This window comes from Eumetopias jubatus, unplaced genomic scaffold, assembly GCF_037043125.1.
Source record: "Eumetopias jubatus isolate StellerSeaLion01/CBP00866 unplaced genomic scaffold, mEumJub1_p1.0 scaffold_10, whole genome shotgun sequence".
NCBI lineage: Eukaryota > Metazoa > Chordata > Mammalia > Carnivora > Otariidae > Eumetopias > Eumetopias jubatus.
The window spans coordinates 68,523,971-68,549,845 of record NW_028274816.1 but is presented as its reverse complement, the minus strand read 5'-3'; the positions used below and the strand labels follow the sequence as shown (position 1 = coordinate 68,549,845).

Here is a 25,875-nt window from a genome sequence, read left to right as displayed (position 1 = left end):
AAGTCCTCCCCTGGCCAAGGCACCTCCCTTTGAAAGTGCACCACTAATTTTACTCCCTCAGAAGGCATGGCCAGACAGGCTATATCTGGAGTCTGAGCAAGACAGTATTTGGGATGGCATGACTCACTGAGGCCCGGGGCTAGGAGAGACTGGGGGGTCTAGACCTCTGATGGGTCTTCTTGGCTGCCCTCCATGAAGGGTACCTTTGTCTGCTTGCATAATTCCAGAGACAGGAAGCTCACTGCCTTTCCAGTTTCAAGATACTCAAATGTTCTAGTTTCTCTCTATGCACCTCGGTGGGACCCCACCCCTGCCACCTAGCTCTGTACCCAGTCCACAGGGCCCAGGGTTCAGTCTCCAGCCATTTTCCCAGCCAAGCTGCCTCTTCCGACCCAGACCCAGCCTGTCATGATCCAGGGCAACCTGACTCAAGTCTAAAGCACAGCCCACCTCTTCCTTCTGTCCGCCATCCTGGCTGCTCCCAAGGGTTGCACGAAGGTTGAAGTCAGATAGCCCTGGGGCCCAACCCTGTCGTTGTTCCTGAGTAGCTCTGTGCTTGGGCAATTAGAACTCTGGGTCTTCCTGTCTTCCTGGGTACTGAGGCCAGCCTACTTCGGGGGGTGGACTGGGTCCACTGGCTCCCAAACCCCTCTATGGTCACCACAACTGGATCTGGGAAGAAAACCAGATTAAATCAGGAAGGGAAATTCAAGTCTCTTCCAGGCTCCCTTTGGGCTACCCCTTTATCAGGAGACCAATCTGATCTAAGGAAACTGGGGGGGGGGGGCAGGCTGATCTCACAGGCCCAGCGGCACCCCCCATAATCACTAACATCCCAACCAGCCTGTGGAGAAGCATCACCAAGCTCCACTTACAGATGATGAAATGGAGGACAGAGTTGGCCCGACAGCACACAGCTATCGCTTGCACAGATCTGTCTCGTTCTAAAGAGCTAAATCTAGGAAGTGAGGTCTGTCCAGACTCCACCCCCCTCCAGCCCCAAGTCCAGAGACCTCTGGGACAGGCCCTGTCCTGGAGCTTTCATTCCACCCAGCCCCCTTGCTTGGTGTTGGGAGAAACCGAGGTCCAGGGAAGGCTCATGGCCTGCCCGAGCGCTCCCGCAGCAGTAGGCCAGACGCTGCTGTGCCAGAGGCTGGATAAAATGAATGAGTGGAGGGCACACATAGAGGCGCCGGTTCGGGGTAGGCTGGCGAGGCAGACCCTGCAACCGGGTCCCAGCTCTCTCCAGGTAGGGTGGGGCCGCCTCTACCCTGGAGGGCGGGGCCTCCCGGCAGGGCCCCGCCCCCGCCCCGCCCTCCCTGCAGAGCCACAGCGGGGGAACCCAGTTTCCGAGGAACTTTTCGCGGGCGCCGGGCCGCCACCGGGGCCAGGACGGGACGCGAACGCGCGCAGCGGCGACAGCGGGCCGGGGCCGGCGGACGCGGCGCTCCCTGCGAAGGTCCGTACGCGGCGGCGGGCCCGGCGGGCCGCCCGGAGGAGGTGACTGCGCCATGGACGAGCCGCCCTTCAGCGAAGCGGCCTTGGAGCAGGCGCTGGCTGAGCCGTGCGAGCTGGACGCGGCCCTCCTGACCGACATCGAAGGTACGTCAAGGGCCGGCCGGGCTCCGCGCGAGCGTGGCGCGCCGGCGGCGTCCCGCCTTTGTCTTCCGGGCCGGCTCGGGGCGCGGGGCGCGGGCACCGGCTCTGTGCGCGGGGACTTCCCCGCGCCTCTGGGCAGTGCGCTGTGGGCCCCGTTGTCCAGACCGCGCCGAGCCTCCCTGCGCCCGCCCTGGCGTCTCGGGCCGCGCCTCGCCGGGTCCCCTGGAGGCTCCCGGCCGGGCACGTGCGCCTCTGGGCGTCCGGGGCCCCGAGCGGCGCGGCCAGTGAGTTCTCAGCCCAGTGGCGGTCGCCGCAAGCCTGGAGACCCGCCTGGGCGTCGCCGAGGCCCCGCCCCTGCCCCAGCCCTGACGTCAGCGCGGGGTTACTCACGGTCATTCCCTCCGGCCCGAGAGTTCAGCTCGGCGCGGAGCTCCTGCGCGTGCGCGCGGCGCTTTCTCTGGTCCCTCCTCCCTCTCTCTTCCCCTCCCGCCCCCGTCCGGTTTTCCTGGTCCTAGATGGGCATCGCTTGGGCAAACCTTTATTGAGCAGCTGCTTCATGCCGAGCCGCGTCCTCGGCACGGGCGGTTCACAGACCGACCTGGGCTCCCCCTTTTCTTGGGAGCACGGAAATCCTCCAGAAAACCCGCAAACGGATATTTAGTTGCGCGTTGGGGTGGAGCCGGGGTGGGGTGAGACCTCTTTGAGCCGACTTTTGAGCTGAGACTTGAGGGTCAGCCCCGGGACCGACGGGGAGGGATGTTTTCCCAGGCAGCCGCGGCGCGGGTTTACTCACGTCTTTGAAAGCATCTTGTTTGCTAGACGGAGGAGGGGTTTGGGGACGGGGCGGCAGGTACCAGTTGGGAGGCTGTTGCCCCACTGTGTAGACAGGGCAAACCACAGCCCCCAGCAAACGGCCCTCCACGGTTGCGCTGCAGTTTCGGCAACACTGGCTAAGTGGCACTTGGTCGACGGGGAACCCGAGGCCAAGACCACAGGACTTAAACCTCCCGCCACCTGGACAGACGTGTCCATGGAGCCCGTGGCCACCTGGGGTTGGCAAAACAGACACATCTAAGCCACTCGCTCCTTCCCTACTGCAGCCTTGCATGTTAGCCCAGCTGGCTGCTAGCCTGGGGCCTTATCAGCTCACCTTCCCGGTGGGCCAGGCAAGGGGAGGGCCCGGGAGGAGAGACCCTGGTTGTGGGGCTTTTCCAAAGCAGCCTTCGCCATCACTGTGCGCTGGAGTGAGGGTCCCCAAACCCCAGACCCTGGGGAGATCTGAGCCTGACTCCACTCACAGTTCCACAAGCCCCGGGCCCAGTAGTGCAGCCTGATAGGCACCGTGACCAGGTGGTGAGGACCTGGGCTTTGGGGTCAGCACTTGAATCTGGACCCTAGTCACTCAATTTGCCGTCCTGCCCAAGCTCTCTCAACCTCTGAGCCTCAGTTTGCCACTCAGGATACGAATGCTTCCCTTCCTAGGGGAGTTGGGACAGTGGACTAAGGGCTGGTGTATCAGGGCCACGGCTCTGGCATAGACCTTTCTCACTGACTCATTTACAGAAGCATTATGTCCCGAGGCCCGAAGACTGGGCCCCTGCAGCCGTTGGGAGGTGGGGGCAATTAGGCTCCCGCTCTAATCTGGGAGAGAAGGGGGACGACTGGGGCCTCTTCCTGGGGTGGGCATAACGTTTGCCCACCACAGCAGATTTCTCGGTTTTTATCCAAACTTTCCGTTTTCCCCCCAATTACACAACGAATCTCTTTGCGTTGTAAAAAAATTAGAAGGTGCAGGTGAGCAAAAAGAAGAAAATAAAATCTTCCTTAAACCAGTCATGCAGAGATAAGCTCTGTTAATTATGTGGGGGATTGTTTTCATGTGTGTGTCTGTTTTGTTTTGTTTTGTTTTTTCTTGGAATGGCTGTATACTCGTGATCTGCTTTTTAAAAACAACACCATTGGGACGCCTGGGTGGCTCAGTCGGTTGAGCGTCTGCTTTCAGCTCAGGTCAGGATCCCACGGTCCCGGGATCGACTCCCACATTGGGCTCCCTGCTCGGAGAGCCTGCTTCTCCCTCTGACCCTCCCCCTTCTCATGTGCTCTCTCTCTCTCTCTCTCTCTTTCTCTCTGATAAATAAATAAATAAAACATTAAAAAAAAAAAACACCATTGAGGTATAAATTACCTGCCATAAGATTTACCCATTTTAGGTGTACAGTAAGTTGTTACATTGACCAAGTTGTGTGGCCATCACCAGTTAATTCTAGAACATTTTCATCACCACTGTAAGATCCCTCTTGCCAACTTACAACTGCTCCCTGGTCCACACCCAGCCCCAGGCAACTGCTAATCTATACTTTTATAAATTAGAATAGGGTCCATTGGCTCACAGCAGATTGTAACCTGCTTTGTTCCGTGTCAACAGCCAGGCAACAATCAAGTTCCCTGGTTTATGCACCAAGTCCCCTACTGATGGACATCCACGTTGTTTTGTTCTCAGTAACTGTACTGCAGTGGACCCCCCCAGGCCAATCTTTGCTTGGATGGATCCTTCTCCAGTTCCATAGGTGGAGACTCTGGGAAGGGAATTTGATGCTCAGAGGCCAGGCCTACTTTTGAGGCTCTTCCCCTGCCCTTGGAGCGAGGCAGACTCAACGTCTAGAGAGAGTGACGTGGGGGTGGGAAGGGCAGGCCCCGAAGGTCTCCAGGTCCCCTGAGAGGAAAGAGGGTTGAGAGGTGGGCCAAGCAGGCCTCGAGCTCCCGGACAGGTAGAGGGCCTGGGTCCTGGAGGCAGTGAGGAGTTTTGGGGGGATGGGAGCAGGGTAGTGCTATGCTTGGGTTGTATGTCGAAAGCTCCCCCCGGCAGCTGGGGTAGAGGATCACAACACAAACAGGGAACACTAATTGAGCCCAGGCTCCTAGCTGACCAGTGAGCCCTCCTGACAACCCTAAAAGTGGGTAGACTTAAGGTCTTCATCTTACGGATGAGTGCCTTGAGGCGCACAGAGAGGTTAAGTGACTTGCCTGAGGTCACACAGCTAGAACATGGCAGGGCCAGGATTCAGACTCAGGCTGTGGACTCTGGAGCCCATGTTCTAAACTGCTGAGCTCCTAAGAGTGGGGGTAGGGGCAGGAAGCAAAAGAATGGGGAGCCCTGGGTACCAGTGGTACCTGGGTGGCTCAGTCAGTTGAGCATTGACTTTTTTTTTTTTTTTTTTAAGATTTTATTTATTTACTTGAGAGAGAGCATGAGAGGCGGGAGGGTCAGAGGGAGAAGCAGACGCCCCGCTGAGCAGGGAGCCCGATGCGGGACTCGATCCGGGGACTCCGGGATCGTGACCTGAGCCAAAGGCAGCAGCTTAACCAACCGAGTCACACCCAGGGGCCCCTGACCATTGACTCTTGATTTTGGCTCAGGTTGTGATCTCAGGGTCGTGAGATGGAGCCCCGTGTCTGGTGTGCTCAGCAGGGAATCTGCTTCTCTCCCTTTCCCTCTGCCCGCCCTCCCCCCCCCCCCCACTGGAGCTCTCTCTCTCTCAAATAAATAAATCTTAAAAAGAAGAAAGAACAGGGAACCCAGGAGGCTGCTCCACGTGGGGCTCCGCTGGGGGGCCTGGAAGTAGGTCAGAGAGGGTTCAGAGGCCAAGCGGCCACCTCCCCTTCCCAGCCTGGAGCGCGGCCTTTGAGTCAGGAGACCGAGGACCGTCGGCAGGGAGCTGGCCAAGGGCCTCGAGGCCCACCCAGCCCTGCTGCCTGCTTTTGCCAAGCCCTCTGTCATGTGAACGGGTTTTGGGGTAGAGCTGCCGGCACGAGCCCTTAGCTCTGTGGGTGAAGGCATTGGCCTGGCTACGGTGCACCGTAACCTCTGGTGAGCTTCGTCTCCCCGCCCGCCCCCGCGGCCTCCTGTAGTTGCTCTGTGCTTTGGGGTCCCTGGCGGCTGTGGGTGGTGGGGACAGGAGAGAGCAGTCCTGTGCCATGTTTGGGATTATTGGTAAGCCCGGGGCAGGCTTCACCTCTTTGCTGATTCACTGATCAGATCTTGCGCATGCTTTTAAGTGCAGAAGGGGCAAGTAGACTTGGCATTCCGGCTGGGGCCTCCCTGCCTACCGGGGGGTGCTGCGCCTGACTGAGGAGTCGTCCTGGGGGCTCTGGTTTGTCTGAAGCTTTTGGGGGTACAGTTCGTCTGTCCTCTGCCTGGATGCCTCCACCTTCCCTCTTTGTCATACCCCGGGAGTCCTCCAAGCCAGGGAAGCCTTCCTGGACCTCCTCCTCCCCGGCCCTGTGGTCCCTCCCAAGGTGCCTGGACAAACCACAGGAGGGCCTGCTCCTAGGCTGTTTTCTGGGTCCAGGCCAGTCCCCCACCCCACGCCCCTCCCCGTGGTGTCTCATGCCTGGTCCTTTCCCCGGTCCCACCAAGCTTGGGCCCTTCTTAGAAAACACAGCTCGAGGGGCGCCTGGGTGGCTCAGTCGGTTAAGCGTCCGACTCTTGGTTCTGGCTCAGGTCATGATCTCAGGGTCGTGAGATCGAGCCCTGCTTTGGGGCCCAGTGTGGAGCCTGCTTAAGATTTTCTCTCTCTCCCTTTCCCTCGGCCTCTGCTTGCACTGCCCTCCCCCCACCCCGCCAATTCCCGCACGCATGTGTGCTGCCTCTCTGCCTCTCAAATATAAAAAAATTAAACAAACAAAAAGAAAACACAGCTCAGGACTGCTTACCTCTCAGCTCCCAGCTCCGGGCATATCACGCCAGAGTTCTCAAATGACCATGGACCCCCAGTGCCCCCAGGATGCTGTTCCCTTGTCTCAGCACTGCATTCCAGACCTGCAGGGTTTGTGCAACCCGTCTCTTTGGGGGATGGAGAAAAGCATGCTGGCAGTGGGTTGAGGGGTCTGGGAGTTAGCTCCTGCCCAATGGTCACCTCGCTGGACACAAACATCCTGAGTGACCCGGTCAGCCCCAGGCAGGGGTCACCGCCAGGCAGAGGCCTGGGATCTAGACTTGGCCCCGCCAGCAGGTGCAGCTCTGGTGGGAACGGCAGCGCAGGCCAGAAGGAAGTATTTCTGGCTTTGTCTTCTGCCAGCCACAGGCCCTGTGGGTGTGCCCTTTGATCCCCAGACCTGACAGGGACGGCATACGTATGAGACCTCTGTCCCATGCAGCTCCACGGAGGGGAGCGGGGAGAGCCTTAGAAACGGGTTTGGGGATCCTGGGAAGGGCGGTGTTTGAAGCTGGATCCAGATGTGTGGTTCCCCTGCTGGGTTTGGAGCTTGGTGGGAGGTGGAGCAGGGATTGGGAGTCCATCCCCCCTGGAAGAGTTGGTGGCCTGGAAAAGCCCAACCTGACCTGGAACCCTGCCAAACCCACCCCCTTCCCCCAGCTGACCCTCCAGCTATCTCCCAGCAAGCCTGTCCCTCCCAGTCACGTGCCAGCCCTACCCCTCCTGGGGCTTTGGGGTTCCCATTGGAGCCCGGGGGTCTTCAGATTCGACCAAGTGGCTTAACCTCTCTGAGCTTCAGGTTCTCGTCAGCGTACTAGGAATAATAATAGAACCATCTTCTTGGAGTTGTGGGCATCAGATGAGCTCGTTTAGGTCAAGGGCTTAAGCAGCACATAGTAGGCCCTCAACCAACTTTCATCATTTAGAGCACTTACCTAGGACCTGGCACCTAATACATATTTAGCTTAACAAATGTTAGCAGATTATCCAAGGAGACTGTGTTGGAAGTTTCTATGGGCTATGGTTTCAATTTCTCAGCAACCACCGTTGGATTCTGGGTCTCTGCTTGGGGAACAAGGTGCGGCTGGTCAAGGTTAGTGGGGGGGCCCTTCACCTCTCCCCCTGCCTGACCCCTAGGGGAGCAAGCACCCTGTCCTTAGCTACCATTAAAGATAGTGTATGGGACGCCTGGGTGGCTCAGTCGGTTTAGGCATCTGCCTTTGGCTCAGGTCATGATCGCAGGGTCCTGGGGTTGAGTCCGGTGTCAGGCGCCCTGCTCAGCGGGGAGTCTGCTTCTCCCTCTGCCCCTACCCCCACTCAAGCGCTCTCTCTCTCTCTCAAATAAATAAATAAAATATTTCTTTTTTTTTTTTTAAGATTTTATTTATTTATTTGACAGAGAGAGAGACAGCGAGAGAGGGAACACAAGCAGGGGGAGTGGGAGAGGGAGAAGCAGGCTTCCCGCGGAGCAGGGAGCCCGATGCGGGGCTCGATCCCAGGACCCCGGGATCATGACCCGAGCCGAAGGCAGTCTCGCCCAACCAGCTGAGCCACCCCGGCGCCCCAAATAAAATCTTTCTTTAAGAGCCAAGATGCCCATCGACAGATGAATGGATAAAGAAGATGTGGTATATATACACAATGGAATATTATGCAGCCATCAAAAGGAATGAGGTCTTGCCATTTGCAACGACGTGGATGGAACTGGAGGGTGTTATGCTGAGTGAAATAAGTCAATCAGAGAAAAACATGTATCACATGACCTCACTGATAGGAGGAATTCTTAATCTCAGGAAAGAAACTGAGTGTTACTGGAGTGGTGGGGGTGGGAGGGATGGGGTGGCTGGGTGATAGACATTGGGGAGGGTATGTGCTACGGTGAGCGCTGTGAATTGTGCAAGACTGTTGAATCACAGATCTGTACTTCTGAAACAAATAACGCAACATATTTTAAGAAAAAAAAAAGAAGAAGATAGCAGGAGAGGAAGAAAAGGGGAGTATGTCAGAGGGGGAGACGAACCATGAGAGATGATGGACTCTGAAAAACAAACTGAGGGTTCTAGAGGGGAGGGGGTAGGGGGATGGGTTAGCCTGGTGATGGGTATTGAGGAGGGCACGTTCTGCATGGAGCACTGGGTGTTATGAACAAACAATGAATCATGGAACACTGCACCAAAAAACTAATGATGTAATATATGGTGATTAACATAACAATAAAAAATTTAAAAAAAATCTTTCTTTAAAAAAAGGATAATATTGTTAATTAATTGAATTTAAATAAAAAATAAATAGATGGGTGCCTGTGTGGCTTAGTCAGTTAAGTGTCTGCCTTTGGCTCAGGTCATGATCCCAGGGTCCTGGGGTCAAGCCCCGCTTTAGGCTCCCTGCTCAGCGGGGAGTCTGCTTCTCCCTCTGCCTCTGCCTGCCGATCCCCCTGCTTATGCATGTGTCTTCTCTGTCTCTCTGGCAAATAAATGAATAAACAAATCTTTAAAAAAAAAAACAAGATAAAGAGAGTAGAGCTGGAAGGAAACTTCGAAATGCCTTTGTCACCTCCTCACCCAATGCACAGATGAGGAATAGAGGCCTTGAAACACCTCACTCACCATAGCCCCCTAGCTGCCCAGCCTGTGTGGCTCAGGCCTGGTGGTAGTTGAGGCGGGGTGAAGGAGCTGGAGACCTGTGAGAAGCGGCGGGGGGGTGGGGGGGGCGGTAGGTAGGCCACACCGAGCAGGGATTGCTTCCCAGGCAGAAGAATCTAGCTGGTGGAGGAGGACCAGAGCACAGCGGGTGGCTCTGAGCCTCTGGTCATCGTTGATAGTTGGGCCACACAAAACACCTCAACGCAGGCAGCCTTGGAAATACAAATTCAAGCACTTCGAGCTTCCAGTCACACACCTCTCTGGGCTAAGCAAAGCAACCAAAAGTAAATAAAAATGATAAAACCCCGTGCTGGTGATGCAATGAGGAAATGGGACACAGGGCAGGGGAGGTTGTAAAGGGGTTTCTCTTTTCCAGAGAGCAGCCCAGCAGCTCTAAAACAACATGTTCCCTTTGAACCCATACATCCATTTCAGGTTTAAAGCAGGCTGCAGGGAAGCAACCCCGAAGGGGGAAATAGATATAATTTATATAAAGAAATGTGCAGCACTACTATTTAGACTGGAAACAGTTGCTCAGCAGTCAGGCCCTGCTCCCAGATTGCCAGTGTCTCAGGGCTTTGGGTTGCTTTTCAGCTTCCAGAATAAGTATGTGCCCCGAGCCCCCACCTAGGATAAGATGTCTGAGTTGGTGCTGGCCAGCATCTTTGTTTAATGGCCCTCTTACAGGTCATGTCCAGGGTCATGTGGTCTGGGTAAATGGGACCTAGTGTGTGGGATGACACAGATGAGGGAAGAAGCTGAGAAGGTAACGTCAGAGTGAGTTTTGAAAGAGGAACAGGAGTTTGCTAGGTAGACAGAGGATAGTGGGAAGGACATTCCTGGCAGAGGGAACAGCCTGGGGGAGAGCCCGCGGCTGGAGACCAGCAGTGGGGTGGTGGCCAGCTGGCTCTGGTCCCCTCTGGGCTCTTCCTTGTACTGAGCAATGCTGGGGTCACACGCTGGTTCAGGCCCCGGCCCTGACTTGAGGGGCTCCCCGCCAAGGCCCGGCCGCTAACGGCGGCTGGGAAGGTCCCCAGGAAGGGGCAGTGCCCGAGCTGAGCCTTGCTGAGCTTCGTGCTGCCTCCTCTCCCGATCCTGCACTCCGCACACACCTCCTGAGTTGAGACCAGTGCCGCCAGCCGGTTGGGGCAGAGCCAGGCTGGAGCTGATGCGTGTGGGCTCGGGGGTTGCTGGACCTGGGTTTGAGTCCCAGATACTCTACTTGGCAGTGGTGGGCCCCTGTACACACGACCTCTCTCTGAGCCTTAGTTTCCTTGTCCCATCTAGAGGGCCCATGCCCAGGTACACCTGGGGCTCCCGCCATGGGCCCTTCCCATTCCGGGAAGAGCCGGCACACGCTCGCACCCTCAGCAGCCCTGGGTGCACAAAGGGCTGTCTGTCCCTGTTGCATACATGACTAGCTGAGGACATGCAACCCTGCTGACCTGAGTCCTCAGGAGGATCGCGGAGGCACTGGTAGGAGCAGCAGGGATGAATGGCAGGCAGGGTGTAGCCCTGGCTCCCTGGGATGCCGAGGGAGCGCCCCACCCCTGCCCTGTGCCCATCATGAAGAGGGCAGGGGTGGAACGCTCCAGGGGTCCCATAAGCCCTGTCGCATGCCCTCTCCTGTGCGGGTGCTGCTTTATACCCTTCACTCTTCTTCACACTCGTGACTGGACAGTGTGCAAACCCCTTTCCTGCCCATTTCCTGGAGTATTGGTGTCCTTGGCTCAGAGGACAGACAAACTTGTGTGGGATTTCCAGCTCCCTGGCTGCCTCCGTGACCTCTGTTCCCCCTTCGCTCCTTCTGCTCCGGCCACACTGGCCTCCTTGCTGTCTCATCATCCTCACACCAAGCTTGCTCCTACCTCAGGGCCCTTGCACTTGCTGTTCCTTCTGCCCTGGGCATTCTTCCTCCCTCCTGGCCCGCTGCCTCGTTTCATTCAGGCCTCCGCTCAGATGTTGCCTCCTCAGAGACACTTGCTGATCATCTCATCTGTAGTGGCCCCCCACACTCTCTTTCTACTGCCTCAGTTTCTTCGTGGTGCCCATCACCATCTGCACCCACCTTCCTCCATGTATGTGCAGACCGTCGGTCACTAGAACATAAACTCCAGGAGGGAAGGTCTTTGTGCTGTGTCCCTGTACCCCAGTGCCTGGCACAGGCCTGACACACAGTGGACACTTAAGAAAAGGCAGTAGAGAGGAGCCTGGATGGTCCAGTTGGTTAAACACCTGACTCTTGATTTCAGCTCAGGTCATGATCTCAGGGTCTTGAGATGGAGCCCTGCGTCCAGCTCTGCGCTCCCTGCAGAGTCTGCTTAGGACGCTGTCTCCCTCTGCCCCTCCCCCTCATGCTTTCTCTTTCTCTCAAATAAATAAATCTTAAAAAAAAAAAAAAGAAAAGAAAAAAAGAAAAGGCAGTAAATATTGTCAGAAAAACAAATCTGGGCCTGATGGACCAGGCCATGTGAAGGAAGTGGTGAGCTCCCTATCCCGAGAGGCATGTAAGCAGAGCTTGTTTGGGGTTCGAGGTCTCACACAGGTTGGATGGGCTAGAGGCTCCTGTGACGATCAGAGCGGGGCTCCTGCCCGTTCGTGACGTTGGGTCCTCCCAAGATTTCCATCATGGCCTCACAGAATAAACAGGCCAGAGAATAAAAGGCTTCCCCACATCTGCCTTCCAAAGGAGGTGTGAAGGTAGAGCCAGGGAGGGAGGGGGGTTGCTCAGGTTTCCTTTTGGGCCCTGATAGGATCAGGGCAGGGATGGAAGGGAGAGGAAAAAGGAGGAATCCAGGCTTGGGGAGGAGGTGGGTAAGATGAAAGATTGGAGGGGGTGGAGGGAGGCCCACTGAGGCTGAGTCTATGCCTCCTAGTCCCCATATTCAAGGAGGGCCGGCAGGAGCCCCATGGGCCTTCTGAGAGTCTCTCTATGCTGGAAGCCCAGCGCTCAGCTCTCTGGAGAATGATCCACGAGTTGGGAGACGTGGCCAGTCTTTTGGGGCCCACTGTCCTGGCTCCCAGGGTTGGGAGTGGGTACCTCTCTTGCCTCACCCCAGTCCCAGCCCAATTTACTCTCCATAAAGCAATCCCCAGTTGCAGCTTGATCATTGCAAGTATTGGGCAATTCAGTACCTGACCTTTTTTTTTTTTTTTTAAAGATTTTATTTATTTGAGAGAGAGACACAGCGAGAGAGGGAACACAAGCAGGGGGAGTGGGAGAGGAAGAAGCGGGCTTCCCGCGGAGCAGGGAGCCTAATGTGGGGCTCGATCCCAGGACCCTGGGATCATGACCTGGGCCGAAGGCAGACGCTTAATGACTAAGCCACCCAGGTGCCCCTGACCTTTTTTTTTTTTTTTAAAGGTTTTATTTATTTATTTGAGAGAGAGAGAGAGAGAGCGTGAGAGCAGGGAGGGTCAAAGGGAGAAGCAGACCCCCCGCTGAGCAGGGAGCCCGATGTGGGACTCGATTCTGGGACTCCAGGATCATGACCTGAGCCGAAGGCAGTCTCTTAACCAACTGAGCCACCCAGGAGCCCAACTCACTACCTGACTTAATAGTTCTAGACCATTCCATTTGCTACAGAGGGACTAACCTTTATCAGCAATCTTGCTGAATTCTGGGTGCTTCAAACACTTGCGCTTTTTTTTGAGAGAGAGAGAGAGGGAGCGTGCGCACGAGCAGGGGGGTGGGGGCAGAGGCAGAGGGCAGAGGGAGAGAATCTTAAGCCGGCTCCACGTCCAGCGCAGAGCCTGATGCTGGGCTCAGTCTCATGACCCTGAGGTCATGACCGGAGACGAAATCAAGAGTTGGATGCTTAATCTACTGAGCCACCCAGGTGCGCCCATATACTTGCTCTTTTATTATTTTTTATTTTCATTTTTTTTTTTTTAGTTCACATGCAGTGTTATATGAGTTTTTGGGTGTATAACATAGTGATTCAGCAATTCTCTACATTACAGGGGCGCCTGGGTGGCTCAGTTATTAAGCGTCTGCCTTCGGCTCAGGTTATAATCCCAGGGTCCTGGGATCGAGCCCCGCATCGGGCTCCCTGCTCCGCAGGAGGCCTGCCTCTCCCTCTCCCACTCCCCCTGCTTGTGTTCCCTCTCTCGTTGTCTCTCTCTCTCTGTCAAAATAAATAAATAAAGTCTTAAAAAAAGTTTTTCTGCATTACTCAGTGCTCATCATGCTCATAACAGCCCTTGGCTCTTAATCCCTGTCACCTACTTCACCCATCTCCCCTCTGGTCACCATCCGTTGATTCTCTAGAGTTAGAGTCTGTTTTTTTGGTTTGTCTCTTTTTTCCTGTTTGTTTGTTTTTTTCATTCCACGTATGAGTGAGATCATATGGCATTTGCCTTTCTCTGACTTATTTCACTTAGCATTATACTGTCTAGATCCACCCATGTTGTTACAAATGATAAGACTTCACTCTTTTTGATGGCTTAGTAATATTCCATTTTATATATATATATATATATATATATATATATATATATATATATATATATATATTATACACACACACACCCCATTTTCATCCGTTCATCGTTGATGGACAACCTAGGCTGCTTCTATAGTTTGGCTGTCATAAATAATGCTGTAGTAAACACACTTGCCCTTCTAGAACCCCACTGCTCTTACCTCTGGAGACCAGGGGTGGAGGCTCAGAGAAGGCGAGTGATTTGCCTGGGATCACACGGCAAGTGAGACGCAGAGGGAAGGTCGGCCCCTGGGCTGTATGGGGGAAGAGGTGCACTGTGGGTTTTGATCTCGAATTTCTAACCCCACTCTTAGCTCTGACACCCAGCTTCTGCAGGAAGATTCAGCTCCAGAAGAGAGTGAGATGGGGGGTTACGGAAAGGCTGGCCCCTCCGATGCCACCAGGTGCCTCGTGGCGCCCAGACCCTCTTTCTTGCTGCATCTTAGCTTAAACTGTGTCCTCTGCCGCTTGGCCAGCCTCCCTCTCAGAAGACTTTCCAGACTCCTGCTACCCTCAGGGGGACATTGAGTGACCATTCTCCCTTCTCCGTCCTCAGGATGGAATGGGGGCAGAGCCCAAAGATGTGAGGAATGGAAAACAAAGGCGAGAAAATGTGGTGAAGGGAAGACATCCTAAGGATGAGACAGGAAGGGGGCGGGGGGCGGGCTTGACACCCTCGGGGCTGCCTCTGACCATGCTTGTCTGCCCTGCCACATTCAGGGCTCCACAACTGGGGAACACGGTAAGGGAGAACAGAGCCACCAGGGTCTGCTTTTGAAACTCGGGCCTGGAATTCAGGTCTCGGTGTCTAACCTGTCTCGGTTACTCGGGTGAGGTCAGAACCTTTCCAACAGCAATGCATTGTTTTGTTTTTGGGGGGATGAGGGAGAGTGTGAGCACCCACAGGCTGAGGAGAGAGGGAGATGGAGGTGCCAGAGGAGAAGTTCTTTATCCTTGGCACCTCCTACAAAGCCATGGAAAGTTCTAGAAAGATTGGGAACTGGATGTGTGTGAGGGAGATGGGGCTGTGTTTCCTTGTTTAGGCTGGTGGAGAGGGAGAGAGATTGGGGCTGGAGTCCCTCCTGGCCCACGCTGCTCAGTTGCCATGCCTGCCTGCCCAGGATTCAGCCCCCCACCGAGGCCACAGGAGATTGGGAGCCAGAGGAGGGGCAGGTTGAAGGCTGGGGCAGGACTTGCTGGTGGTCTGTTTGGCCACAAAAGCTCAAGCTGACAACCTGGGCAGCTGGCCATGCTTTGTTCATCTGTATGTGTGTCGAACTTTGACCTTCCTCAGAAGGGGAGGCAGTCCTAGGTACCTCCTCAAAAGACCCCCAGAGCCTGTCACCCTGTCACACCCTGCCTTCCTCACCTTGTGTCCCAGGGATTGGGTTGTCTCTTGGCCTCCCCGGACCCTACAGTGAACAAGTGAGTCAGACTTGACCTGGGAGCCAGGGCAGACTTTGCTGACCCCCTTCCCCACATCCCAGACCCAGGTCTCTCTGCAAAAGGACATCTGTGCAGAGACAGAGGAATCAGGTTCAAGTATTATGTGTATGTGTATTTTGGAGTAAGGGTCTCCCTTCCTCACTCTGGGACTCAGTTTCCCGGCAGTGACCTGTTATTAGGCATCCATGTGGTGGGGGGTGGCCCCATGCTGGGGCAGCCCCAAGAAGGGGAGGTCCCTGCCCCCACTGCCAGGCAGCCCTTGGCCTTAACTCAGCGCTTCGTGGTATTGAGCGCCGCCCCCATTTTCTCTTTCACTTTTCCCTTTCTCGAGGCCAGGGAGACGTGATTGTCCCATTGTCTAGAGAAGTAAACTGAGGCCTAGAGATGGGGTCCCGCCGCACAGAGTGCCAGCGATTGGAAAGAGTGTTGGGTCGTCCCTGCCGGGGTTATCCCGGCCCCGCGACCACTCCGCCACCCTTCTCCGAGGTGCTGACGGAGGTGTTTGGAGCTGGGGGCGTAGGGGGGGCGGTGACCGTCAGTAACCCCGGCGGATGTCGGCGCCGAGTGGGTTAAGGGCCGGCGCCCGCGAGTAACCCCGGCCCCATTCAGCGCCGCGGGGTGAAACCCGAGCCCGAGCCGCCGTCGGGGGTGGGGCGGTGGCAGAGGCGGGGCCCTAGTGAGGCAGCGGCGCGGCCGGTGATTGGCCGCGCGCGCTCACCCCATGCCCGGCCCGCGGCCCCGGGGGGCGGGGCGGGGGCGGGGCCGGAGGGGGCGGGGCGGGGCGGGGGCGGGGCGCTCCGCGGGCTTTATAGCGCGGCCGAGCCCTGACAGGTGAAGTCGGCGCCGCGCGGAGACCGGCAGGCCAGCGGCCGGGACGCCCCGAAGGGGCGGCGGGCGCGGGCCGCGGAGCCATGGATTGCACGTTCGAAGGTATTTTTTGGTGGACCCCCCACCCCTTTATCACAGAGCCTCTACTCCATTGCGGGGTCACCATCCCCGGTTTCCTCAGGGGGGGCGTGTGTGTGCAGTGGCCGTGGAACTCCCAGCCCCCCAGCGGGAAGAGCGGGTTCCCGAGGGGGCGGCGTGCCAGCTCCCGGCGCCCACTGGAGTTGGTGGGCCACCCCCACCCGCAGTAGTTCCCCCTACCCCGGCGTTTGGAGTGAGAGGGTGGCTTGCCCGCGTCCTCCGCCCCCGTCTAGGGCAGCAGGGGAAGAAGCAGGGAGGAGGCCAGTTGCCCCCCCTCCCTGGAGCCAAATCCGGACCCCAGTCCTGGATTCACTCAGCTTTTCTTTCAGGGCCTCAGTTTCCCCATCTGTCAGAGGGGCTCATGAGGGCGGGGGTGAGGGATGGGGGGGGCGCTGCCAGTGAAAGTACTGTAAGCCTTTAGGGCCTGCACCAGCCGGGAGAGCCCATGAGGTGTTTCCCATGGAGGGCCCAGGGGGCCCGAGCCTGGCACCACCACCTCGGGCTGTTGGAGGCCAGAGGGAGGTCCCCTCCTGCAGGAACTGCCTTGCCGGGGCACCTGGCAGGAGGCAGGTAACGGTGAGGCCCGCTGTGCGCCACCTTCCTGCCCTGCCAAGCCTCGTAGCAGCCCTGCCATGTAGGGCTTCATCCTTTTTTGTTGTGCAGATGAGGAAACAGGCCCAGTGAGAGGAGGCTGTTGGCCCAGGCCGCATGTCCAGTGGGCAGGTGGGCAGGGCCAGGAGCTCAGGCTGCGGATCTTGCAGAGCACTTTAACCCAGTGGGTGACTGTCCCTAGTGGGTTAGAGGGCCCCAGGGCAACAGCCAGGCAGCTGGTGACCCGCCAGCTGGGGGAGAGGCTGGAGCTGTGGCAGGGAGTGTCCCAGTCTGTACGAGGAGGAGGGAGTCAGGACGGCCAGCATTGCCTTTATAGAGGGGAAACTGAAGCCCTGAATGGCCTGGTCCCGAGGCTGCTTGGCTGCAGGCATGGTCTGGGCTTGTGCCCAGAACACGCAGGGACACACTGGTTGGCACACACATGGCTGGCAGCTGGGTCAGCCCCAAGCCTCGGTCTCTGCCACGGAGGAATGGGTCGGGGTTGGCAGCTCTGCAGTCAGCCGTTTGGGGCCCAAACCCCAGTTCTGCCTCAGCATTAGGTGTGGGGCACTGACCTTGCCCAGCCGTTGTACGGGCTGCTGGGTACATGAGCAGCACCAGGCATTGCTCCAGATGTCACAGGTGCCCAAGAAATGGCTGTGTGTCTCGGAGCCCGGGCTCATGTGGGTGGCCTTCTGTTTCTGCATCACTGCCCCCCACATCCAGCTGTGTGGACCGGAGGCATGAAGTGTGTGATGCCCTGTACAGGGGCCAGCCCCCGCCCCCCGGTCACTCACCCAGCCTCTTCTCCGTTCCCCAGACATGCTGCAGCTCATCAACAACCAAGACAGCGACTTCCCGGGCCTGTTCGACCCACCCTATGCCGGCGGCAGCGGGGCAGGGGGCACAGACCCTGCGAGTCCTGATGCCAACTCCCCGGGCAGCTTGTCCCCACCTCCTGCCACAATGAGCTCCCCACTCGAAGGCTTCCTGGGGGGACCCAAGGCGACACCTCCACCCTTGTCCCCTCCCCAGCCTGCGCCCACCTCCCTGAAGATGTACCCCCCCGGGCCTGCCTTCTCCCCCGGGCCTGGTATCAAGGAGGAGCCCCTGCCACTGACTATCCTGCAGGCCCCGACCCCACAGCCCCTGCCAGGGTCCCTTCTGCCCCAGAGCTTCCCGGCCCCTGCCCCACCACAGTTCAGCTCTGCCCCTGTGTTGGGCTACCCCAGCGCCACGGGAGGCTTCTCCACAGGTAAGGGGGGGTGTGGGGGGAAGGGACAACACGAGCACAGAGAGGAGGGTCTACCGTGGCCTTAGGAGAGGAGTTTGCGGGCTGTAGACATCGGGGCCTCTGCTGTTCTGCCTTAGGCGCCGCCCCTCCCCTGTTCCTAGCAGTACCTTGTGCGTTGGTGCTGGGTGAAGCCCTGCCTCTCACTGTGCCCGGGTGGCGACATCAGCGCCACCCTTCCAGGGACAAATGCGTGGCTGGAAAGCTAGCACATTTGTATCGGAACTCCAGGCAGGGGTTGGCCACCCAGGAACCCAAAGCCATGAGGGCTGATGACTCATCCCAGGTCATAGGGTGATAGGGCCCTGAGGGGTGGGTTGAAAGTGGGTGAGGGTGGCCTGTGCCTGCAGCCCCAGCCTTTATCTCTGCAGGGACCCCTCCGGGGAGCACCCCGCAGCCGCTGCCTGGCCTACCTCTGGCTTCTCTGCCAGGGGTCCCGCCCGTCTCCTTGCACACCCAGGTCCAGAACGCAGCCCCCCAGCAGCTGTTGACGGCCACAGCCAACCCCACAACAGTGCCCGGAACAACCACGGTGACCTCGCAGATCCAGCAGGTCCCGGTGAGGAGGTCTGGCCAGGCCTCGGGGAGATGGCAGGCCCCGGTCCAGACTCACAGCTCTTGGCTGAGACCGCATCCCCTCCCAGGTCCTGCTGCAGCCCCACTTTATCAAGGCAGACTCTCTGCTCCTGACGACCATGAAAACAGACATGGCAGCCACTGTGAAGGCGGCGGGTATCAGCTCCCTGGCCCCTGGCGCCGCTGTACAGACGGCGCCCTTGCAGGTGGGTGGCGTGGGGCCGAAGGCTGGGGCTCTGCGTGTGGGCAGGCCCGGCTGGTAACCTGCGCCTGGCCCCTCAGACCCTGGTGAGTGGAGGAACCATCCTGGCGACAGTGCCGCTGGTCATGGACGCAGAGAAGCTGCCCATCAACCGGCTGGCAGCTGGTGGCAAGGCCCCGGGCTCGGCGCAGAGCCGCGGGGAGAAGCGCACGGCCCACAACGCCATTGAAAAACGCTATCGTTCCTCCATCAACGACAAAATCGTCGAGCTCAAGGACCTGGTGGTGGGCACTGAGGCGAAGGTGCGGGCAACGGTGTTCAGAGGCACACTGTGGGGGTGACCCTGGGGAAGCAGGGGACCGGAAGACCCAGAGGTTGGGACTGAGCCTGGGCCCTGGGGACACTGCAGGGAACAGACAGACAAAAATCCTGCTGTCTGGAGACTGACGTTCTAGTGGGGGACAGGGGATGACAGTACACAGGATAAAGAAGGAAGTGTTAGAGTCGCCCGCTGGGGATAAGCGCCGTGAAGGAGGACAACCCAGGGAGAGGGACGATGAGGCTACACGTCTGAAGCACCTCACCAAGGTGACATGACAACAGCAAAGACCTGAAGGAGGGGAGGGAGTTAGCCGGACACTGTTGGATGCCTTTGGGGTATGAATCCTCATGCCCAGCCTGGGAGATAGGTTCTACTAGGGGAAGAACGTTCCACGTAGAGAGAACAGCAAGTGCAACAGTCCTGAGGCAGCCGTGCTGTGGAGTAGCGCCACCCCCCACCCCGCCCTCTGCTTAGGTGCCCACTGGCCAGGCCTGACCGGCCCCTTGTGCCATCTCCCTCCTACCCCCTGCAGCTGAATAAGTCTGCCGTCTTGCGAAAGGCCATCGATTACATCCGCTTCCTACAACAGAGCAACCAGAAGCTCAAGCAGGAGAACCTGAGTCTCCGCACTGCAGCCCACAAAAGCAGTGAGTCCTGGCCTCCCCATGCCGCTGGCTCTGCGCTGCCCCACCCCCCAGCTCCCGCACCTGCCCCTTAAGCCCTAACCCTACAAGGGCCCTTAGCCTCTCCTTTGGCCCCAACTTGGCCCTCAAGAGCTAGACCAACTCCCATGCGCCCCTCTCCAGAGGGCCCTGAGCTGATTGGGGGTGGGGTATCTAGTCTTCACCCCCGGCCCTGCTCCTTTCCGGCCTCCAGAGTCTCTGAAGGACCTGGTCTCAGCCTGCGGCAGCGGAGGAAACACAGACGTGCCCATGGACGGCACGAAGCCTGAGCTGGTGGACACGCTGAGCCCGCCCCCCTCGGACGCCGGCTCGCCGTTTCAGAGCAGCCCCTTGTCCCTTGGAGGCAGGGGTAGCGGCGGCAGTGGCAGTGACTCGGAGCCCGACAGCCCGGTGTTTGAGGACAGCCAGGTTGGGCCCGGCCCTGTTCCCCACCCCCACCCCCGGTCCGTCTCCCCTGGATATCTGAGCCCCAGGACTTGGTCGGGAAGAGGCCCCTAACATAGCCCACCTCCCATTTGATAGAGAAACTGAGGCCTGTAGCCATGTGGGTTCCCACAGTAAGGCCGTGTGGAGGGCTGATCCCTCCTTCCCTGTCGCATCCCCCCGGGCCCACTCCCGCTCTGCCCTCGCCGACCTGCCCACCCCTGCCAGGTGAAGCCCGAGCAGCTGCTGTCCCCCCGCAGCCGGGGCATGCTGGACCGCTCCCGCCTGGCCCTGTGCACGCTCGTCTTCCTCTGCCTCTCCTGCAACCCCTTGGCTGCCCTGTTGGGCGGCCGGGCTCTCCCCAGCCCCTCGGATGCCGGCAGCACCTACCACCGTCCTGGCCGCAGCGTGCTGGGCACTGAGGGCAGAGGTAGGACAGACCCCCAGCATGGGTATCCTGGGAACGGAGGGGGCGCTGGCGGGGAGCTCGGGGGGGTGTAGCCGGGACTCTGGATTTCCAGGGCGCTGTGGTCCCAGCCCTTCGGTCTGCCCCCAGACGGCCCTGGCTGGGCCCCGTGGCTGCTGACCCCACTGGTCTGGCTGCCCAATGGGCTGCTGGCGCTGGCCTGCTTGGCGCTTCTCTTTGTCTACGGAGAGCCAGTCACGCGGCCCCACTCGGGCCCCGCCGTGCACTTCTGGAGGCACCGCAAGCAGGCTGACCTGGACCTGGCCCGGGTAAGGGGCCGGATCCCCGGGGGTGGGCTCGGGGGATGGGGCAGGGCCAGGACCTGGGCAGCGCCTGGGAAGGTGCTGGGTGGCCCTGCCCTGCCCTGCCCTGTCCTCCCCGCTCCTGTCGACCCCTCAGACTCGCACTGCCTGGGAGGGCGGGGGAGCACACCAGCGTCATGGTGGGGGGCCCGAGGTGGGAGGGTCTTCGGAGTGGACGGGTATCGGGTGCTCACATACTCTGATCCCCCTTTGCTCACCTGGAAAACCCTCATCCCCAGGGGGACTTCGCCCAAGCTGCGCAGCAGCTGTGGCTGGCCCTGCGGGCCCTGGGCCGCCCGCTGCCCACCTCTCACCTGGACCTGGCCTGCAGCCTGCTCTGGAACCTCATCCGCCATCTGCTACAGCGTCTCTGGGTGGGCCGCTGGCTGGCAGGCCGGGCAGGGGGCCTGCAGAGGGACTGCGCCCTGCAGGCGGACGCCCGCACCAGCGCCCGGGATGCCGCATTCGTCTACCACAAGCTGCACCAGCTGCACGCCATGGGTATGCAGGGCGAGGGGCTGGGCCTGGGGGGCTCCCGCCGCCGCACCCCTGCCTCACGTCCTGCCCGTTTTCCAGGGAAGTACACAGGCGGGCACCTCACTGCCGCCAATCTGGCACTGAGCGCCCTGAACCTGGCGGAATGTGCGGGGGACGCCGTGTCCGTGGCCACGCTGGCCGAGATCTATGTGGCCGCCGCGCTGAGGGTCAAGACCAGTTTCCCGCGGGCCTTGCATTTCCTGACAGTGAGTGTGGGTGCTGGGCCGATGGGCTGGGGGGCTTGTCTCTGCAGCTCTTTCCAGTGGCTCCCTGGGCACGGGGCTCACAGGAGGAGGCAGTCGGTTACTGGGGCGGGGGGGGGGGGAAACTCGAGGCCCAGCTGGGCCCTCAGACCTAGGGCTGGGTTTGAGTCCCTGTCTGGGTGCAGTGTGACAGCCCAGCTCCCCTCCCCCACAGCGCTTCTTCCTGAGTAGCGCCCGCCAGGCCTGCCTGGCACAGAGCGGCTCGGTGCCTCTTGCCATGCAGTGGCTGTGCCACCCCGTGGGCCACCGTTTCTTCGTGGATGGGGACTGGGCCGTGTGCAGTACCCCGAGGGAGAGCCTGTACAGCTTGGCCGGCAACCCAGGTGCTCTCTCAGCGCCGTGCCCATCCCGTCACCCGACATCCTTCGTGGCCCATTCCCATTCCTGTCCCACCCCTTGTCCCTGCATCTCTGCATGTCCCTGCCCGCCCCGGTCTGTCTGTTGTTGCTGAGGCTGCAGGAGCAACAAGGCTGGGTCTGTCTCAGTTGGGGCACTTCAGAAGCAAAGAGGGAGACAGGAATTTGGGGGCAGGTGGTTGATTTGGGAGGTGATCCCAGGCAAGACCAGTGTTGAGTAAGGAGATCAGATGGAAGAAACAGAGCTGGTAGAGACGTGTTATTAAGCAGATTAACACTGTCCGGGGGTAGGTCACCCTATCCAAGGGCAGCCTGGGGTATCTATCCCACCCGCATGCCCAGGGGAGGGCCGTTGGTGTGGAGAGGTGCATGTGGGGAGGAGGGGTGGGGCCCTTCCTGCCGCCCCGCTCACCCGCTCCTCCCCACAGTGGACCCCTTGGCCCAGGTGACTCAGCTATTCCGCGAACATCTCTTGGAGCGAGCACTGAATTGTGTGGCTCAGCCCAGTCCCAGCCCTGGATCGGCTGATGGGGACAGGTGAGTGGCCCTGCGCCCCCCGCCCCACACACCCCCACCAGGCAGGCACCCTCCACGGTAAGTCTGGGAGTGGCTGTGTCCAGGGCCGTGGGTGGGTGGCCAGAGCCAGGCTACTGCCCACCTGCTGTGCAGCCTCGGGCGCATCTCAGTTCCTCCCTGGGTCTGTCTCCCTAGCAGCTGGCCAGGAAGGGAGCTGGGAGGTCCGGCTGGGCTCTGGTGGGAGGGGAGGAGGGCCGGGGCCTTCGCAGAAGCCCTGCCACCTGTCCTGACAGCGAGGTGTCTCTCCTGCCACAGGGAGTTCTTGGACGCCCTGGGGTACCTGCAGCTGCTCAACAGCTGTTCCGATGCTGCTGGGGTTCCCGCCTGTAGCTTTTCCATCAGCTCCAGCACGGCCACCACCACTGGTGAGTCCCCAGGCCCCCGCCCCGCGACCCCCGGCTCCGCCTCAGCTGCAGTGTGGCTGAGCTTCAGGGAGCCTCCCCCCACCCCCATGCTTCCTGCAGGCACAGACCCTGTGGCCAAGTGGTGGGCCTCCCTGACGGCCGTGGTGATCCACTGGCTGCGGCGTGATGAGGAGGCGGCTGAGCGGCTGTACCCGCTGGTGGAGCACCTGCCCCGTGCCCTGCAGGAGTCTGAGTGAGGATCCGCCAGATTCTCCCGGCACCCCCAGCGCGGTGCTGCCCCTCAGCCTTGGTTTTGTGCGGTTGGGGTCTCAGTGTGGGTCTGGGCCCGGTTTGACCATCGGTCCTCTGCCCTGGCCCCAACAGGAGACCCCTGCCCAGGGCGGCTCTGCACTCCTTCAAGGCAGCCCGGGCCGTGCTGGGCCGCGGGAAGGCAGAGTCTGGCCCGGCCAGCCTGGCCATCTGTGAGAAGGCCAGTGGGTACCTGCAGGACAGCCTGGCCACCACCCCAGCTGGCAGCTCCATCAACAAGGTGAGGGGTGGTGCTGGGGGCCTGGCAGGTCTTGGGGGGCTGTCACCGCCCTTTCCGTCCCTGGACCTTCCCCCTTGCGCTGCAGAAGACTGTGGGCTTATCCCCGCAGTACTGGATGGGGGGCGCACTCGCTAAGGCCCCAGTCGCCCCAGCCCCAGGAGGAGGGGTGGGGTGAGGGGTCTGGCAGAGCTCTCTTTGGAGGCTGCTCCTGTGGCAGGTGGCAGGCGTGGGGGCCTGGAGAGGCGGGCGGCCCCGCGGTGCATTGCTGTTGCATTGCACGTGAGTGACGCGGGTGCAGTGCCTCCGCAGTGCAGCCCGGAGCCGGCCCCTGGCACCGCGGGCCCCCACCCGTCCCCTCCCACAGCCGGAGCCCCCCCCCCCCGTGACCCCTGCCCTGCCCTCCCCACCCCTCCAGGCCATGCAGCTGCTCCTGTGTGACTTGCTCCTCGTGGCGCGGACTAGCCTGTGGCGGCGGCAGCAGCTACCTGCACCCCCCCAGGCCTCGCAGGGCCCCGGCGCTGGAGCCCAGGCCTCCGCCCTCGAACTGCGTGGCTTCCAGCGGGACCTGAGTGGCCTGAGGCGTCTGGCACAGAGCTTCCGGCCCGCCATGCGGAGGGTGAGTGGCCACAGGGCCCTTCACCAGCAGGTGCGGGGAGAGTGGGGGCCCGGCCCGAACCCCGACTCTCCGGGCCCCCTCCTGCCCAGGTGTTTCTGCACGAGGCCACGGCCCGGCTGATGGCGGGGGCCAGCCCCACGCGGACACACCAGCTCCTGGACCGCAGTCTGCGGAGGAGGGCAGGCCCCTGTGGCAAAGGTGAGCGGGGCGCTGCCCTGGTAGGGGCGGGTTCGGGCCGCGCCTGGGGCTGGGAAGGCCCAGACGGTGTGACGGATGCCGAGCGCTGCTGTGTAAGAGGCAGAGACCGAGGGACTTCGTGCCGGTTGCCGGAGGGCGATATCCCACCTGCGAAATCCACTGGGGGCCACTGTCACCTGCAGGGAAAGGCGACTGTGCCGAGTCCATTGTACCGTACGGGCCCCGGGGAGGGGTCTGAGGCTCCAGGGGTGCGCCCGAGAAGGGCGTGGGGGGGGGCGGAGGGGGCGGGGCCAGGCTCGGAGCCCCGCCCCTGACGCCCGTGCGGTGTGCGCAGGCGCAGCGGCCGAGCTGGAGCCGCGGCCCACGCGGCGGGAGCACGCCGAGGCCTTGCTGCTGGCCTCCTGCTACTTACCGCCCGGCTTCCTTTCGGCGCCGGGGCAGCGCGTGGGCATGCTGGCCGAGGCGGCGCGCACGCTCGAGAAGCTCGGCGACCGCCGCCTGCTGCACGACTGCCAGCAAATGCTCATGCGCCTGGGCGGCGGGACCACCGTCACCTCCAGCTAGGTCCCCGTCGGCGGCCCCAGCGGGGCCTGTGTGCCGGGCCGGAGCCTCGACGGCCGAAGGCAGCGCTGGGGAACCCCAAATGTCCATGGTCCGCCCACGTACTGCTGTCTCTTGGGGGGATGGGAGGCACGCAGGGGCTTTTGCTGCCTCTTGACCTGGGAGGCCGGTGGGGGCGAGACCCCGCCCCGCCCCGTGCCCCAACCCGACGAGCGGCGGCCAGCATGTGCTGACCTCTGGTGGCCGATCGGGGGATTGCAGGGGCCGGGCGGCCGATGGGACCTCGCTCTGCAGGCGCCCAGTGGCTTTTCCCTCTCCCCTCTCACAGAGGGGTACATTTTACTGAGCTGAGGGGGGCCTACTTGGCTTTCCCAGCCAGCAAGGGGGTCCTACTCCAAGGCGCCTCTCTCCCTTCTGGAGAGACTTGTACATACTGTAGATGAGGGCGCACCAGCCTCCTGGCCTCTGAGGCTCAAGTGTTACTTTGCCTTTTGCAGACTTTATTTTCATAGTTTGAGAAGTTTTGTACAGAGAATAAAAGATGAAATTATTTATAATCTGGGTTTTGTTCCTTTGGGGAGGAGGGTGTGTACTTTAGCTGATAGACCCCCACCAGAGGGGGTCCTTTGAGCCTCTCCCTCTCCTCCCACCCCAGCACCCAAAGGTTTCCCTCTCCCATCGGTCCTGAGACCAAAATTTCCCATTCGATGTGGGAGGCTTGTCGCTGTGGGAGACCTGTCGCTGTGACGTCCAGGTGACCTGGATTCCACCAATTTCCGTGCCACATGGTTGGGCTGTATCAACCCTTAATCCTTAAGGGCTGTTGTGGTCTCAGCTGTCCCTTCCTACCTCTCTGCTTCTACCCCTATCAGTTCCCAGGGTGACATGAGAGGGTGACTCCGTGTCCTTAAGGATCTGTTGTGATAGGAGCTACAGCCGTATCGCTGTTTGGGCTGTTCGTCTCACCTCCCCTACCCCTTCGCGGGTTCTCCCTCTCCCAAGCTTGGGGAAGTCTCCGGCCCCCATCATAACCTGAGACCCTGAGGCTGCGTGGGGTGTGGGGTGGCTGGGTGGATGTCTACGCAGCAGGGGCTTGTCTCCTGTTCCCGCCCTTACGGTACCGACTAGAACCCTTGCCTGTCCATGGGTGTCCCGCCGAGCCTTCC

The 25,875-nt window shown here is 60.0% G+C and overlaps 1 protein-coding gene across 5 annotated transcripts; it reads left to right on the top strand.

Annotated features, from left to right (window-relative positions):
- Nucleotides 1-1,336: 1,336 nt before the first annotated feature.
- Nucleotides 1,337-24,798, top strand: SREBF1 (sterol regulatory element binding transcription factor 1). 5 transcript variants are annotated; one of them, XM_028089555.2, is made up of 19 exons: nt 1,337-1,602; nt 17,264-17,698; nt 18,106-18,293; nt 18,379-18,516; nt 18,593-18,814; nt 19,367-19,481; nt 19,711-19,925; nt 20,169-20,370; nt 20,497-20,675; nt 20,948-21,209; nt 21,285-21,451; nt 21,663-21,831; nt 22,293-22,401; nt 22,696-22,805; nt 22,905-23,037; nt 23,169-23,334; nt 23,750-23,950; nt 24,040-24,148; nt 24,483-24,798. In XM_028089555.2, the coding sequence occupies exons 1-19, from the start codon at nt 1,512-1,514 to the stop codon at nt 24,710-24,712; spliced, it is 3,441 nt and encodes a 1,146-aa protein (XP_027945356.1). In that variant the 5' UTR covers nt 1,337-1,511; the 3' UTR covers nt 24,713-24,798. The 5 variants fall into 5 exon arrangements, with proteins under 5 accessions (XP_027945356.1, XP_087884049.1, XP_087884048.1 ...); XM_088027923.1 differs by having other exon boundaries at nt 24,040-24,178; XM_088027922.1 differs by having other exon boundaries at nt 22,696-23,037.
- Nucleotides 24,799-25,875: the final 1,077 nt, after the last annotated feature.

Bases quoted from the DNA above. Each gene is read 5' to 3' on its own strand.
- SREBF1 (XM_088027921.1), top strand. From the start codon at position 1,512: ATGGACGAGCCGCCCTTCAGCGAAGCGGCCTTGGAGCAGGCGCTGGCT. The intron at 18,517-18,592 runs GTGGGTGGCGTG...CTGGCCCCTCAG, and splicing joins TACAGACGGCGCCCTTGCAG to ACCCTGGTGAGTGGAGGAAC. The intron at 23,038-23,168 runs GTGAGGATCCGC...TGGCCCCAACAG, and splicing joins CGTGCCCTGCAGGAGTCTGA to GAGACCCCTGCCCAGGGCGG.